Raw genomic sequence first — 17,550 nt, 5'->3', positions numbered from 1 at the left:
TATGAATTGATGTAAAAGCAGTAGATCAGTGTTGTAAAAGTTATTTTGTTGACTTGTCATCATTTCTAGGCGAATCTTATTACAACAATGAATTTTTAAAAAACTACATTTGACCCTCTCACTTCTAGAATAAGGAGCAATATAGGCTATATATTAATTATGTGTTATAATTGATCTTTTGATATCAATCCCTGTGAGGCCCTTAAACTAGGCTTGTGCGTTTTGCGAAAAAGTTATATGCTTGGTTAGGTAGTCCATATTCAGGGCAGTTTGCGGTGCATGTCGTCTCCCCAAATTGCATTAGTGCGAAATAGTTCACAAGTACAGAATCTATATTTTGTCAGTTCACTTGCAATATATTCTGAACGCGTTGGTCACATGAGTCAGAAACTGGGACTTTGTAGGCCAGTTGAATGAATGAGGACTCACCTTGCCCGCAAAGACCCAGCCTCTGGCACACACTGATTTCAGAGCACTCTATAATTGTGTGAGGAATTGTGTCTTGTCCATGATTTATAAGTGTATTAATGATGAATAATGATGAACAAAATAGACTAAATCCTTTGTAGTTTAGCATTCATTCAGTATATCCTATTCAAAAACGCAGTTGGCACAAATGAATTGTCCCAATATTGTCGACTACTTCCTATCCAGACAAGGTGCAACAATCAATTCAAGGAAATCTACAGAACCATAATAGGCTATTCATATTCACTGTTTGACTGAGCTAACGTTGTCTTTACCTGATATTCTCCAATGTCACAAACATGTTCAGCATAAACACGCAACGCGGTAGGATGCGTGATGTCTCGTCCGCATCCCTTGGACAGCAAGATGACTTCGCGCAAAACCCTCGCTTGATGAGTGTATGGGAGAGATTGGAGATGCGTGCGAAGTTGAAGTTCGCTGCTGCTCATCACACCACCACCGCCCCTCTTTTTGATCAGTGGCGCTGGTATTGCACAATCACCAAATTTAGAAAGAATATCCTTGGGGACGTATTGCACCATTTTCTTTCAAAATAACTTGAAATGTTGTTTTCTCCAAAATAAGAAAAACGCAACAGTGTAGCACTCAGGATTCCCCTATGCTTTTTTTTAAGGATACATGCGATGTTTTCCAGGCTGAGCGAACCCCGTGCGCACGCACCGCCGACGGTCCTCAAAATATCCATTCTCTAAACGGACTTGCAGATGTTATTGCCCAGTTGTAGGCTATATGACCACGACAACACCAAGAGCTGAACGGATTAGATATATGGTGTTGCGCCCTCGTGCTGGGACCTCCCCAAAATGGGCTTCTGCTAAGTGGTAACCTGGTTATTTTGAGCGCGTCACTTCGACTTGTCTCCAAGTTATAGGTTCCCATTGCCAAGGTTGGGCGCAGCACTTAACTGATATTGTTATAGGCTACTTATTGATGGAGTAGACATTCATAGAAATCGGAACACTATTGACAACACAACGAAAGAAAGTTGGACACATTCCTGTGGTTTCTTTCTTATACGAATTATACATTTATTTGGCCTACATAATAATGTCATAAAATTCGCATAGTATAGCCTAATAGGCATAGTGGCCGTTATTAAGAAACATCTTAGAATTTATGTAAGCTTGGCACTAGGCAATATTACGATTTTATATGATTATTATATTGGCCCGTAATTTCTCTTGCGCTCCTACTTCTTTTGGTGGTGTAGTGCGACTCCACGTGGCAACAAATTGAGGATTATTTGTAGTAACAAGAACGAATAAACCTAAAGAGCACGCCCTACTCTCTGTGCGTAATGACGCACTTGCGCAGGAGCAATGTCACAGTCGCAACACCGATTTATTCTGAACTGAATAATAATTGTTATAAACCACAGATACGGATGTTCATCCTTATTGCAACAACGATTTGCATAACATTTCCAATCCCTTGGTGAGTATTATTCGTGTGTGTGTAATAGTCGCATGATGTTGCGCTGGCGAACTTTGACTCGAGTTTCGACCAAAGGATGATGTTGATGATGTGGTTTTTAAAAAAGCTCTTGTTTTGGCCAAGTAAATTATCGCAATCAATATTATTTTATCTCCTGTGTCATGTCCTGTTAAATATTTGCTAAATGCCATTGGCTACAAGGCCATAGAAGTTTAGGAATATGGCGCATCGATATTTGCGCACATAGGCTATTCAAATTGGTCCCAGTTTCGAGTTGTTTTCTCGTGGGGAACTCATCACTAATTGAATTAGATTTTTACATGCATCGTTTTATTCCATCGCAAAGTTCCTTATTTACTAAGATGAAGATTGTCAGGAGGGACCAACAGGCTATCTCTGTGCGCTGATGTCAGACAGTCAGCTGGTGTTAGTCTCGAAGGCTACGTAACAGCTGGTCAAAGATGAGAATGATACATATTCCAGAAAAACAGCAATCATAACATGTTGTGGATGATGAATGAATATCATATTGATAAATTGCCTGAACAATCACAGATATATCACCTGTCAGGAAAACTGTTTCAAAGAGCCTGTATGTAGAGCTACTTCAGGTTCCCCTTTCCAACTAGCCATATGACCTCCATGTAAGGTGTCAGAGGTCACCATAGTGTGCCCTGTGTGTACCTATCTCTCACCCCCCCCCCCCCCCCCCCCAGTGAGGGCCGTGAGCGGTGGATGAGGCTAGGATCCAGGAGCGCCCTGCAGCCTCCCAATGGTCTCCCCCACTATGAAGGCACTGGTGGACGCTGTGTGGGCGGTGTGGAGCATCAGTGCCTCCGTCTATGACTACATACACACCAGCGCCATGGAGGAGCGCATCCACACGCTGGAGACCGTCATCACCATTCACCAGTGTGTCATCGCAGCGCTGACCGCTGGAGTGGTGGTGCTTTTCACCTACATACTGTTGAGGAAGCACTGAGGGGCAGTGAGGAAGGAGAAGCCACGCAGGGCCCAGGAGGCAAGTTGTGAGGACAACACTGGATTACCATAGTGATCAGAAGCATTGAGACTGTGGGTCTGGACAGTCATCCAGAGCCCTGGAGAGGTCTACCGGCCTACATGGATTAGATGGAGCAGGACTTGATTAATAAGGGATTTTGGCTACTAGCAAAGTTTTGGGTTATTTGGCCTTTATCTCGGCTGCCAATTGTACCATTCTACTGCGGAGGTGTTGCTGGACACTGTGTCTCATGGAGTCAATGGTTTCACTCACTTTGCACCCATGGAAGTTGAAGACATGGGCAGAGATGGGCAAAAGATGCATGAAAATGTATCTTTTTACAAATACAAGTTACTCTAAAGACCAATGTATCAAACTAAAATACAAAATACTTTTGCGAAGTATTGTATTTAGAATGATTTATTTTTTAATACAAAATACATTTGCAAGTACACGCCTTCACTACAACAGTATTCTTAGTATTCTTAACAGAAACAAAAAAACATTTAACTTGCTATGACTGTAAAATGTGGTTGTTTATCTACCTTGTTTGAATGCACTGACTAAGTCGCTGTGGATAAATGTCTACTAAATGACCTAAATGTAAAAATGAACAATTGCAAAGCACACTGGGTATTATTATTGGCCTCATTTTGTGGGCGGAGCTCATCAACAATGCCCAGCATGCTTTGCAGATGTACATTTTTACATTTAGATGTTGTTCATTCAGCAGACACTCATATCACACCATAGTGCCGTGACTTCTGATACCAATGATACCAATGCAGGGTGAAAGGGGGCCACCAAATGTTGAACCGCTATAAAATTAAAAAAAGGATATAGAAAATTATTTTGTATTTTGAAAATATAAATTACATGTCTCAAGTATGTTACAAACTACATTGGATTGTAGTTCAGGCCGGTGAAATACAAATGACAAAATACTCAAAAGCAAATATGAATTTCAATTACATGTAACAGGAATACTGCCCATCTCTGGATGTGGGAATGCTAAAACCACAGAGATACCTCAACCTGCAGACTGTAATCTAATAACGCACTAAAGGGATGCTAACTATCATTAGGTTTGCCTGCCTTAATATGCCTCAAGTGGTTTCACTCCCCAGATGGTATAGCATTATTAGTTAGTTAGGTTTTCATGTTGGCTCTAATTGCTTATCCCGCCTGTATGATGCATGGGAAAACTGTAAACTGGGGATTCCCTCTTCAAACCCGTGATTGTAATAGGTGCCAGCCCAACAGTCTATACAGGTCTATAATTGGAAGTCTTGGTCATGAAGATGAAAGCGTTCACTTAGAGGTTAACTATTATATCACCCAGTGAGGGAGAGTGGAATATCATGGGACGGACTGAATGTATTCTCAAGAGGCCTTATTTGTTGTAGAAAACTGGCCTCGAGGTTCTCCTATGAATTCCTCTGTAGGAGAAGGAGTTTCTGTGAAGCATTCAAAAGGTCAATACACTGGTCGCCATGAATGCCATTTAGTACAGTACATATTCTTTGATAACTTCTTTAAAGCATGTTTATTTGATTACTAAAATAAATAATTGTAGATGGTCTTGTAATGCAAGACTTTGTAGTGGCATTTCGTGGCGTTAGTTGAACATGGCTACAGCTGTGAAGGTTACGTCACTGGAAAGAGTATTTAGAAGCATCCTTACCTGTAAAATATGAATCAACCTGAATGTTTTGGTACATTGTTTATACATGTTTCAGTAATGATCACTCTTAACATTAAAAGGGTATTAAACACATTGTAGGACTTAATATATTTATGGCAGTTTTTTTTAAGTGCAATGTTATGTTGTATAATTAATTTAAATTGTTCACTTGCTACAATATGACGAATACACAATGTTTGCCCTATCATCTTGTTCAGATTGCCTAAATGGGCCTCAATGGAATGTTTTAGGTAAATCAAATGTGACAAACGGCCTCCATGGCAACAAAACATTTAATCACCTCCTGGATCTTTGTGTGAATGTACAGTGCCTTCAGAAAGTATTCAGACCCCATGACTTTATCCACATTTTGTTAAGTTACAGCCTTATTCTAAAATGGATTAAATAAAAACATTTCCTCAGCAATCTACTCACAATACCCCATAATGACAAAGCAAAAACAAGTTCATAGAATTTTTTGCTAATAAAAAAAGATGTTTACATGGTTTCAGTTTTTCATTATTCAGACCCTTTGCTATGAGACTCGAAATTGAGCTCGGGTGCATCCTATTTCCATTGATAATCCTTGATGCTTCTACAACTTGATTGGAGTCCACCTGTGGTAAATTCAATTGATTGAACATGATTTGAAAACATCCCATAGTTGACCGTGCATGTCAGAGCAAAAACCAGGCCATGAGCTCAAAGGAATTGTCCGTAGAGCTCCGAGACTGGATTGTATCGAGGCACAGATCTGGGGAAGGGTACCAAAACATTTCTGCAGCATAGAAGTTCTCGGTAACACAGTCACCTCCATCATTCTTAAATGGAAGAAGTTTGGAACCACCATGACTCTTCCTAGAGCTGACCGTCCGGCAAAACTGAGGGGAGGTGACCAAGAACCTAATGGTCACTGACAGATCTTCAGAGTTCCTCTGTGGAGGAACAGCACCACTAATCAGGCCTTTATGGTAGAGTGGCCAGACGGAAGCCACTCCTCAGTAAAAAAAAGAGGCACAGGACAGCCCGCTTGGAGTTTGCCAAATGGCACCCAAAAACTCAGACCATGAGAAACAAAATTCTCCGGTCTGAATGCCAAGCGTCATGTCTGGAGGAAACCTGGCACCATCCCTACGGTGAAGCATGTTGGTGGCAGCATCATGCTGTGGGGATGTTTTTCAGTGGCAGGAACTGGGAGACTAGTCAGGATCAAGGCAAAGATGAACAGAGCAAAGTACAGAGAGATACTTGATGAAAACCTGCTCCAGAGTGCTAGGGACCTCAGACTGGGGTGATGGTTCACCATCCAACAGGACGAAGACCCTAAGCACACAGCCAAGACAACGCAGGAGTGGCTTCGGGACAAGTCTCTGAATGTCCTTGAGTGGCCCAGCCAGAACCCAGACTTGAACCCGATCGAACATCTCTGGAGAGACCTGAAAATAGCTGTGCAGCAACACTCCCCATCCAACCTGACAGAGCTTGAGAGGATCCTCAGAGAAGAATGGGAGAAACTCCCCAAATACAGGTGTGCCAAGCTTGTAGCGTCTTACCCAAGAAGACTCGAGGCGGTAATCGCTGCCAATCGTTCAACAAAGTACTGCGTAAAGGGTCTGAATACTTATGTAAATGTGATATTTCACTTTTTCGGAAAACCTGTTTTGATTTGTCATCATGGGGTAGTGTGTAGATTGAGGGGGTAAAACCATTTACATTTCAGAATAAGGCTGTAACCTAACAAAATGTCAAGGGGTCTGAATACTTTCCAAAGGCACTGTAATGGTACTAAGGATCAGGAGAGTGCAATGTTCTGACTGCAGATAAATGTCTTGTGTAGAGCTAAATCTGTTTACTCTAATCAAGAAAAGGTTTCACAAAGCACTGGTTGGTCAGTGGACCTACTGCCATCCCTAGGCTCCAATCTGAGTAAGCAAGTCAGGGGTCGTTCAGGGACAGGGTCATAATACTCACATGTATGTAAGTAGTCATGTGACGCACTGGTTATTAAAAACAGAATAACGACAATCCCATGTGCTACAATGTGATATTGACCTACAGACGGAACACTGTAGAAACACCAAGGACCAAGGAGACTGTTCATGCTTTTATTTCAAGTTAAGTGACAATGTTCATGTTTTGTAAATACATAATAAATGGTATTCTTACTGATGTGTACATTAACATAACTATCTTCAAAAATAAATTATTGAAGTTGTAAACTTGCATGAAACACCACGTCGTATACAAAATGCAAGGTACAAATTTAACTCGTCATATAAACAGAACAGCTTGTTATCCCCGTCTCTAGGTAGTTGCCCTTAACCACAGATCTACTCTATCCCCTAACCTTAACCATTAGGATGATCAAATATATCTGACTCTGGATCAGTGGTTAGATCAACTTCTACCTACTCATCCGAACTGCAGTTGCACAGTAAGCCATTTCCAACACTGTTGGACCAGGGGGGGGTCAGGTGTGTTCTAGATGTGTCCAGTCTGCAGCAGGGTGTACTGGGCAGTGAATCTCTCCACACTCTCCCCCTCCAGCAGCTTCATGGCTCTCCAGTGGATCTTCCCACAGTTTTCTGGCTGGCCGCTGGGCCCAAGCTCCTCTCTGATATACTCCAGCCACAGATCTGGAGGGAAAAAGGCCATATACAGCCCTGAGTGACCATCTCAACTTACTTTATATCCCAGAAAACTACATGGAAGTAAAGGTTTATATGCATGCCATACTAAAACACCTCAATCAGCTAATCAAAGTTGCTGTTGAATCAGGTGTGTTAATGTTGGGCTGGAATAAAAGCCTGCAAACCCTGTAGTTCCCAACCATGTATGTCTTGTTCATTCTTCTACTGGCCTATTGGAAGTCTTTTAGTTGTTCGTGTAGCAACTGACATGCAATAATCCCCGTGGGACTTATTTGAATGTGTTTTTCAGAATCTCACCATTATCTGTGGAGCCGAATTCCCTCAGGGCTCTCTCATAGAAGTCCCTCAGGTTGCTCATCTTGGGAGTCTCCTAAAAGAACAGTCACATCATTCCAGTTAGTACACCAGCCTTGACAACGACCATAGGAGTTGGCTACACAGGGCAAACAGATCTGGGAACAAAATCCTAACAGTAGTGAATAGGTAATCCCTCCATACAACATTTTGTACATAAAGCCACAACAATATGTGGCAATTTTGGAACAACAATCTAGTTTGAGACTATGCTTTGGTTGGTTGCGACATACATTTGTTTGAGCTTGGACATGTGTTCTTGTTTCCCCATACATTGTGACTCAACACACTCACTTGATCTTTCTCCATCTGGATCATTCGGGTGAAAAAGGCCTTGGAGAAGGGCCGGCTCTCATGCAAGCTGGAAAATAAGAAAAGGTCCAACTTTGTTTTTCTTCTACAAAATGCTGAACTGAAATGCGTATAAATAAGTCGTTATCTAAACGAGGATACCGTGTACAAAATAACTACCTTGAAATAGAATCATCATTGTAATGATTGCCTTCATAATGCAGAACTGGTGAGAAATGAATAATCTAATAGTACTATTAATATTCAGTACCTTGTGAAGGTCTTCCTGGCTTTCTTGTAGCCTCCGGCCCTGTAGGACCAGTCAAGGTACTTCTCCTTTATCTCCATGGAAACGGCAGGCACCACAGACAGCAGACCTCTCTTGAGAGCAGAGGAGAAACAAACTGTTACAACTAATTCTCAACCAACCAGACAACATTGTATGTAGGGAAATATGGATGCGTTTACACACATTGGTCTTTTGACCAATCAGATCAGCTCTGAAAAAGATCTGATGTGATTGGTCAAAAGATCAGAATTGGGTTGCCTATGTAAAAGCAGCCCATGAGGCACTACTGCTTTTGCACTATGACACAATGGAGGCTAAGAACGACATAGAACCAGGAAAAACTTGGTCAAAGCACTGTCTGGACAGAGATTTGAATTATCACAAGTGTAAACTGGTATTGTATTAAAATGTCATAACCTAATGTAATTTGAGAGGTTGGGCTTGGTTCTGTACCTGAAACAGGGCCTCAGTTTCCTCTGGGCTCTGTGATGTCATGCTCCACTCCACCTGCAGCTGCCACAGGGGCAAACTCAACTGTCAACAGACAAGACCAGGGTGGTTAACATCAAGTAAGACGCTTCTTTTACATTTAGAATATTTTCATGGGTTGCTGGGCCGGAAAATTGTTACCGGTAAGTACACTCTGATGCTCCAAACACTTTTGTAACATACTCCTTTTCTCATAAATCTTAGTCAAAAATGTTTTTTACATTCCAGAGACAATCCCATTGTGCAACTCACATTCCCGGATCAACAATGTCTTTGTGACTACATAATTAAATAACGAATAGGAGGGTGACCATACGCCCCCCTCACACAGTCAGCCCCTTCTCGTTAGCCACCCCTTATATTGCACAACACCCGTCATAACATTGAAAGACTAGCTACAAGATCCATATTGCAATAAATAAACAAATAAATGGATACGTTAATAACAATGTGCACCAGTTGTTTTAAACTACTAGTTTGATTGTAGCCATCAATTGCCCCATAAACAGTCACCCATATTAGCAAACTTATTTCATTTCTCTAGTATAGGCTACTTAGCATGATGATATCAGCAAAATGCCCGAAAAGTGATGGGTATGGTCGGTGTCGATAATTGATCAGTTTATCATCCCAGCTCTACTACATACTACCGACTGGGAACAGATGTCAGTTCAACGTCTATGAACGTGAAATCAACAAAGTCCTGGTACTAGTTATAGGTTTTTACAGTACCTGAAGAATTTACCTGTAAGGAAAGTCTACCCGGTATTAGTAATGGGGTTTAACAGTACCTGAAGCCATTCTGTCAGATTGTCTGTCATGTGACCACGGGAAAAGGAACTACCACGTAAATACTGCACTGTGGGTTTGATTGAATTGAGCCCTTCCAGTCATATTGGAACTGGTTTCTAGCAGCGAATAGAAGTCATTTGAGGAAGTTAATATGCTGTAGGAAATTATCTGGGACAGAGTTGGAGCTGCCCCACTTTCACACACCGTGTGTGTGTGTGTACCTTGGGATTCACGTGTGTCAGGGCGTCCTGGAATAGCTTGCCTGTGGCGCCACTCCCCAGATGCACCATCGTCTGCAGGGCCAGGCACCACACGTCCACAGATTGTCTGTAGCGCTGGGTGGCTGCCATGGCAACCGCAGCGGTCTGCTCCGAGTCTCCTGATGAGAGTAAGACCTGCAGCTGAACAGACCGATGGAGGGACACACACACAAGAAACCGTTACATGTTGTGAACCTCATGTATCCTATTGGTTGCTATGCTGTATGTTTGTATGTTAGAGAGCCTATGTTTATACACTTGCTGTCCTAGATTTACTCTTGCCATAAGAAATCTTCTTACCCAGTTCTTGTAGAAGTCCTCCTTCAGCAGTGAGGAGTCGTGGGCACGCTGAAGCACTGCCAGCAGCCTCTCCTGCCTCTGAGGGATACCAACACACACACAGGCCAGAGTTCAGTCTTAGAAAACCCTATACTAATTTCACCAATATACTAGTCATTAACACTAGATCATCACTCTATCAATATTCTTCCCTAAAAAGTGCTCATCAGCAATTATAGCCATGGTTTGAAATGTTAACCTTCTCCTTCAGCTGCTGGACGTTGGTTATCCTCTTGAACCTCTCCAGGCAGAAGGACACGTAGCACGCCCACATGGCCTCTGGAACACAACAGAGAGACCCCTCATCACTAGGGTTGTTGCCGTGACTGGCAGTCATGAGTCATGACCACAGTCAAATTCCACATGAAAGTTGAGTCACGGTACTCTCCTCCTATGCTCTCTACATGAAAGGCGCCGATGCGTTGGTAGTACCCAACTCTCTAACGATGTCAGAACGCTAACGGCCTGCTACTCAGCGCTTTATTGTCCCTCTAATCACTCTGACATGAATGCAAATGTAGGCTACATTGTTTGACCTCACTATGATCGATCAATTTGAAGAAGTTCAACAACAGATTGAAACTGAGTGGAAAACATGGTCGTTGTGGATCTTGTTTCAAAGCCAAACAACGAAAAGGGACAGCGCTTTCTAAGGTGATGATTTATTCAAAGCATTTAAGACGTCGCATGTAGAACACCCATACGCATAAACCTATATATGAGCCCAAGCCTGGGAAAAAAATGATTGCAGTTATACTATACATATCCTACTGCATATTAAGCACAGCAGAAAAACTAATTATATAAAAAAAAACTGATTTTAAGATGTACTTGGTAAATAATTGGTGTAGGCTACAAACTCTAGTAATCACCTTTGAGTGTTTACTGCAGTATTATACATACTGGATGGACTGGTTACCTTATGCTACGCTCCAAAACTTTCTCTCCATCAGTCTGGGAGAGAACTTCTAGGCCTAGGCCAGTGTTCCCCAAGCCTGGTTCTTGTGTAACCCCAACAGTGCACATGGACAAACACACCATATTCAACCCATTGAGGGCTCGATGGTTAGCTGACAAGCTGAATCAGGTGTGCTTGTCCAGGTTTACAATACAAATGTGTACTGTTTGGAGTACTGGAGGACCAGAGTTGGGAAACACTGGCCTAGGCCTATAAGTTCTCTCCCAGACTGATGGAGAGAAAGTTTTGGAGCGTAGTATAAGGTAACCAGTCCATCCAGTATGTATAATACTGGTTTGGTTTGTTGATTGTGCAGGGCGGCTTACAGAGTATAGTTAGCCTACAATTATAGTGAATTTGTATTTGATATTATTAGGATTTTGAATAACGTAATAATATGGCATGTTTTATAATTAATAGGCTGACATATTACCTTTAGCTACAGAATATTTCACCACTGTGCGTTTCCATTTCCTCCTCTCTCCTTCATTCCTTTCTCCAGCAAGCAGAGAGAGAGGAGCTGTCAGCAGTTTAATGAAATATCTGTTGTTGTGAAAACGTGACTAACGTGATGTTCCTGAATAGATTTCACTTGGTTTCCCAAATTAAGCACGGGGTAGCGGCAGGAAACAGGTTTGGAGACACCATGGCATACAGTTTGAGCGGAATATGACCTGTCACGCAGCGAGAGGATGCTCCTCAAACAGTGGTTGATGCGTGGAGTGAAAGTTTTCTTAAAAGCCCAGACATTTCTATATGCAATCCAGTGTGAAAGCAGAGATTTACTGGTTGCCACAACAAGCAGAGGATCCCAGTGCTACTATATTATTCAGCTGCTAATATACTATTCTGAAATACAATTTCTTCATATCATCTTTCTTTACACCTGCCTAAAATAAATTATGGATTTGTGATGGTGTATATCAGTTGGATTTTGTTCCAAAGGCACATAGCTTGGTATGCGGAGGCCTGGAGATGCTAAACGGGTTTGTTAATTAACCGTCAGTTGGCATGACCGTTACCGTCTGACAAAATGTAATGACCGCCACAGCCCTACTCATCATTTACAGAGGGAAAACAATCATGGTTGTTTGTAGAGATGGGCATGAGTAATCGAGTACACAAACAGACGTCAAAACCCGATCTTTAACCAGATTTTCTTTCTTCTTCAAATACAGTAAAACTATTTGTCTCTTATTTCAGAACTTCTGAAAATTTAAATGTGTTACATTGAGAGAGCGGTGTTAACTATCACACTACAGCTTCTTAATTTAAGATGTAAAAATATAAATGCCAAATATTTGATGGCAAGTGCTTTGAATTGGCTGGGGGGGGGTCAGGCACAGTGTGAAATGGGCACTATCAGCATGGCGGCCAAACGCAGCAAGGGTTGGAAGTATATTGCGAAGTTTGCAATGCAAATATCAAGCTCTCCTATCATAGCACAGCTATTGCCATGAGAAATCATATGCTTATCAAGCGCAAAGAAACATTCTCGGAGGGAGACAAGCAGCAGCAATCTCGCACCGCATCTATTGTCACTGAAAAGCGCCGCTGAGATCCCGCCAGAGCCGAGCAGTTAACACAGCTCATTACTGTTTCAATGAATGATTCTCAAATGGCTTTTTATTGACTGAATAGATGTGGGGCAATTTCAATTCATATTTATTTACTTTGGACTACGTAAAGACAGGTTTTTGATTGCTAACAGAGGGCTTCCACAAGCAAGCGCCACCGCTGAGGTTACTGCCTTTTTTAACATTGTGTTCCATAATATAACCAGTTGATATTACAGTTTCAACATCTTAAAATGACACTTGTTTTTTATTGGCTGAATATATGGGGCAATTAACAATTAGGATTTATCTGTATGATAAATTAGGCATTGTTGCGCACGGTTGGCATATAGACAAATGCAAAAAAACATTTCCAGTGCAGCCCTTGTGTTCTAAAAATATTTGTTTTTATTTGAATACTCGAGTACCAGGGAAAAAAACTAATGCGAGTACTCAAACAACATCCCTAGTTGTTTGTGACCAACATGATTCGAAGCAGTGTCGCCTGGACCCCAGATGACGGCATTAGCCCGCCTAGGTTTGGGAAGCAAATGCAACTTTTCAGGTCTCAGGCAAGGTTACCCATCCCGAATGTGGTCCTCGAACCTCCTCCGTTACACGTCATCCAACACGTCACTTGTGTTGTTGTGTACTTATTGTATCGTGTCTATCTGTGTTGAGGTCTTTATTTGCATTATGTTATGTCTACCTATGTTAAGTTTCGTGTTGTGTCTTACCTGTGTGTTTGTAATGTGATGTGTTTCTGTCTAACCTGTGTTGGTGTGTGCATTTCTGTTTGTTGTGTGTACGTACCTGTGTTGAGGCTGTTGAGGCCCTCCTCGTAGACCTGGCAGCAGCGCTCCTCTCTCCTGGCGATGTCAGAGGCCCGCCCCTTGGCTGACTGAAGCGCCTCTCCCACCGTCGCCTCCAGCTCCCGCTTGGCCATGAAGTCCCACGTCAGTGAGTCGTCTGTGTATTTGCTCTGCAGGCTGGGGACAGGACATTCAGCATGGTCAGTGTGTGTTGTGTCATGTTGAAAAATGAATACAGAGATCAGCAACCCAAAATGTAGCCGTACTCTTGTATAATGGTGTCCTGTAGTTCTTTAGTGAAGTCAAAGATGGCGGCGATGGTCAAAAGAGACAGGATGAAATCAGCTCCTGTGGACAGCACAGAGAAAACCATTAACATCTCCAAAACACTGTCTCTACTCTCTTAATAACCAACCAAAGTAGACATACAGATGACTGTTAGGCAATACAAATGGCATAGAACAAATAGAGTGCAATGGAAAACAGCTCACCTTGGATTTTCCCAGTAGCATCTCTGTACACCAACTCGGCCAGTTTGCCACTCAAGATCTCAGGGGAGAAGTCGCACTCTTCCTGTAGAGTGAAGAGGACAATCAGGGACTCAGTACAAAAAGAAGAAACTCAAAAAGGTGTGTGCGTGTACTCACCACATCCATCTCAGCCCGCTCCAGCCCCTTCTGTTGCTTCCTCAATTTCTCAGCGTTCAACAGCTCCATACGGAAGTACTGTTCAGGTAGAGACACGGGTATCAATCATCCTGGGGGTTTTAACAGTGGTTCTGCTACATTTAGGCTTTTGTGTGCATTCAGTGTTTGCTACCACAGCACCTCAGCTTCGAGCCAAATATGGTAATTCTTCAATTCATTGAAAATCAAATGCCACTCCGTACCTCTTGGTAGACCTTCTTGCTTTCCGGGTGGAAGCGCAGGGCACGCAGAAACAGGTGTCTGGCGCTCTCTGACAAGTTATTGTCCTCCAGCTCGCTCTTGGCAGCCATGATCCAGAGGGCTGGAGAAAGGAGAGGCAATCAACGACTCTGCTGACTAGGCTGTCATCCACTCACACAACTGGAGCAATGATAGGACCCTGTGTAGTGTAGATAGTGGTCCTTTGCAGCTCAGTTGGTAGAGCACGGCACTTGTAACGCCAAGGTAGTGGGTTTGATTCCCAGGAGTACCCATACGTAAAGATGTATGCACACATGACTAAGTCGCATATGCTAAATGGCATACTATTATACACTAAGTGTACAAAACATTAGGAATACCTGCTCTTTCCATGACAGACTGGCCAGGTGAAAGCTATGATCCCTTATTGATGTCACCTGTTAAATCCACTTCAAAATCAGTGTAGATGAAGTGGGGGAGACAGGTTAAAGAAAGATTTTTAAGCCTGGAGACAATTGAGACATGGATTGTGTATTTGTGCCATTCAGAGGGTGAATGGGCAAGACAAAATTTAAGCGCCTTTGAATCGGGTATGGTAGTAGGTGCCAGGCGCACCGGTTTGAGTGTGTCAAGAACTGCACCACTGCTGGGTTTTTCTACGCTCAATAGTTTCCTGTGTATCAATAATGGTCCACCACCCAAAGGACATCCAGCCAACTTGACACAACTGTGGAAAGCATTGGTGTCAACATGGGCCAGCATCTCTGTGGAACGCTTTCGACACCTTGTAGAGTCCATGCCCTGACGAATTCAGGCTGTTGTGAGAGCAAAAGGGGGTGCAACTGAATGTGTTCCTAATGTTTTGTACACTCAGTGTATATTACAAGGACATATGCCATTGACGTGGTATGTCACCATAGTATGATGATAAATCTACCTGGTTTCTCAGGATGAATGGCAAGCATGGAGGAGAACACCTTGCTGAGTTGAATCTTTGTGTTCTATTTGAGGAGATAACAAAAATAACCGTTTCAGCACCAGAACACAACATTTATTCAACGTTTATCAGGAAAGAACCCAAGATAACTTAAACTTACCCATTTCTTACAGAAAGCAATGTGAGAGAGCCACAACTGCACATCATCCTGCAAAAAGAGGAGATCTAATTGGTCTGTCCATTGACTTCTTTGGTGCCTTCTGCATAGCGCTGTTTGATATATTCAACATCCCGTAGCTAATAGCTATGTCATATAGGGCTTGTACAGTACCTTCCATTTAGTTGTGGCCCTTCTGAAAATGCTGTTGATCCTCGAGATGATGGAAAACTCTATCTCCTCTCTTTTGAACTGATAGCCGATGCGCTAAAAATGAAACATGATGAGGAACAAATATGAACTCCCGATACAGATATTAAATATGTCCATATTTCATAGAACTTCAAATGGATTTGCAGGCATTCATTGGTTGTAAACTCTAGCATGATACTGAAAGTGGATATTATTATTAGTGGATTCTGTCGTTGCCATGGCGCTGTAAGGCAGCCAAACAGAGCTCTGTATATTTTAGATTTTAATTTGTGTTTTTTTTGTTGATAAGTCATTGAGTGTTGATTGGATATATATCTGGTTGTTTTTACCCATGAGCGATGGCAAGTCTGCTTGTTTAGGCTAGCTAGATAGCTAGCTGCCGACTAACGTTTGCATTTAAAAGATGCATCAGGCTCAGCACCGGCTTCTATTTAAATTAAAAAGTGGAACATTGCCTGTCCGACCTCAAACAGACAACTAGGCTTATATTAAGCCCTGCCTTATAAGACCTGACTGCATTGTGGAAATGGCAGAGTGTTCGTAGCGAGGATGACTACTGCTCTGGATTGATGTGTGGTGAGCTTTTTTGTGCCATAGTAACTGCAGAGACGTGCACCCACTTGGGTGATAAGTCCAGGCTACAGAGAGGTTGAGCTGAGGACGACATCAGGGCCACCAAGCCAACTCCATCACAGGAAGGCTACAGATAGGCTGAGGACAACATTATGGCCAGCAAGCCAATGCATCACCATCACACCAGTGGGTTGCCAGAAGCACCAGTCTCTGCCATGAGCTGGCACATGCCGGAACTCTCCGAAACTGGCTTCATCAACATCACTTTCATTGTTTTGTTAATCTACCTAATTGCTATTCACTTTATTTGTAGGCCTATACCACAATTCAACTTGTAGCTGCGAATGTGTAGCCTACAAAATGAAATGAACCAATGAAACAAATCCTTCATGTATATAATAATTACATATGAGATTCAAAACTTACTGATCTTCTCTTCTTTATCAGCTCTAATACATTGATTTCATACTGAAATAACAAAGAAATAACACAGATTAATACATTGTATAATACTTGTTTTGATTGCCCATACTCACATTTTCAAGCTGTATTCACTGGTATTTGGCACTCACCTGAATGTATGCAATGAAGTCAACTTTGGTTATGATCAATCGATGCAGTTTGTATTCTAAAGCTGTCGCCCTTTTTAGCATGGATCTGTAATTGGGAGATTAATCGGATTTAATACAACTTCAAAGATTTTTGCCAACATTGTTAGTTAGCTAAGCTAGAGTGTTTTTAATCTTACTTGACTTCTTTTTTGCTGAACAGTCCCACTCTCTCCAACTGTTCCAACTCTGGGATTCGATTCTCGATCCGCTGTTGGACTATCTCAGCCATCGTCACTTACTTGGTGCTTTAATTTTGACTGCCTTCTGTTGTAAATGTTATTAAAGTATTACGTAAAAACAAGAATAGTGAACTAAATTAGCCCAAACGCATTTTCCACACGTGTGGAAGTTGTGAATGCTGTACTTCCGGTTCCGTGCTTCAACTGAGTCCGTGCAAAAACATATGAATTTACAATAAATTACCGCTTGACAATGCGAAAAACTTAGCATTGGTTTTTATTATTAGACCATGCATTATAAACATGTTTAACTGATAATGGTGAGCATTTACATTCACCATAAAAATATATAACATAGACAGTACATTTCCTATCATCAGTTTTCTGGTTTGCACAATATTTGGCAACAAGTGTATTGATTTATAATTGGCACCAGAAATATGCGGCTAGGCAGAAAAGTAAACAAGCTTCACGAATCATGCCCGGTTGGTGGAAAGATTTCCCGCAAAATCGTTGAAAAGCAAAAGAAAGCGAGCGGCAATTTGCCTCTTCCACCGAACATGATGGTGTCACTTACAGTTGTGTCTGCCCA

At 42.1% G+C, this 17,550-nt stretch overlaps 1 protein-coding gene and 1 long non-coding RNA gene across 2 annotated transcripts; one reads left to right on the top strand and one right to left on the bottom strand.

Moving 5' to 3' along the window:
- The first annotated feature begins 1,759 nt into the window (after positions 1–1,759).
- Positions 1,760–5,111, top strand: LOC129836863 (uncharacterized). The gene is made up of 2 exons (XR_008756672.1): positions 1,760–1,923; positions 2,640–5,111. It is a non-coding gene; the product is annotated as an uncharacterized LOC129836863 (long non-coding RNA).
- A 1,590-nt stretch (positions 5,112–6,701) lies between these two features.
- utp6 (UTP6 small subunit processome component) lies at positions 6,702–17,450 on the bottom strand. The gene is made up of 19 exons (XM_055902927.1): positions 16,917–17,450; positions 16,741–16,825; positions 16,595–16,636; positions 15,557–15,649; positions 15,386–15,433; positions 15,226–15,289; positions 14,291–14,409; positions 14,049–14,126; positions 13,893–13,974; positions 13,668–13,749; positions 13,403–13,578; positions 10,275–10,354; positions 10,037–10,114; positions 9,698–9,877; positions 8,649–8,729; positions 8,178–8,287; positions 7,910–7,976; positions 7,559–7,631; positions 6,702–7,246 (listed from the first exon to the last, which is right to left on the bottom strand). Exons 1-19 carry the CDS (start codon positions 17,006–17,008, stop codon positions 7,092–7,094), a joined length of 1,785 nt encoding a protein of 594 aa, XP_055758902.1. The 5' UTR covers positions 17,009–17,450; the 3' UTR covers positions 6,702–7,091.
- Between the last annotated feature and the right edge of the window lie 100 nt (positions 17,451–17,550).

Source organism: Salvelinus fontinalis, chromosome 3 (assembly GCF_029448725.1).
Source record: "Salvelinus fontinalis isolate EN_2023a chromosome 3, ASM2944872v1, whole genome shotgun sequence".
Taxonomy (NCBI): Eukaryota; Metazoa; Chordata; class Actinopteri; order Salmoniformes; family Salmonidae; genus Salvelinus; species Salvelinus fontinalis.
The sequence above is the reverse complement of the archived record's forward strand: the minus strand, read 5'-3'. Positions and strand labels throughout refer to the sequence as shown.

What these genes read in the sequence shown, in the direction of transcription:
- utp6 (XM_055902927.1), bottom strand. Translation starts at nt 17,008, where the DNA reads ATGGCTGAGATAGTCCAACAGCGGATCGAGAATCGAATCCCAGAGTTG. An exon ending in GCAAGAAGGTCTACCAAGAG is followed by an intron (nt 14,127 to 14,290) that starts GTACGGAGTGGC and finishes CTACCTGAACAG; the next exon opens with TACTTCCGTATGGAGCTGTT. An exon ending in AGCGGGCTGAGATGGATGTG is followed by an intron (nt 13,975 to 14,048) that starts GTGAGTACACGC and finishes TTCACTCTACAG; the next exon opens with GAAGAGTGCGACTTCTCCCC.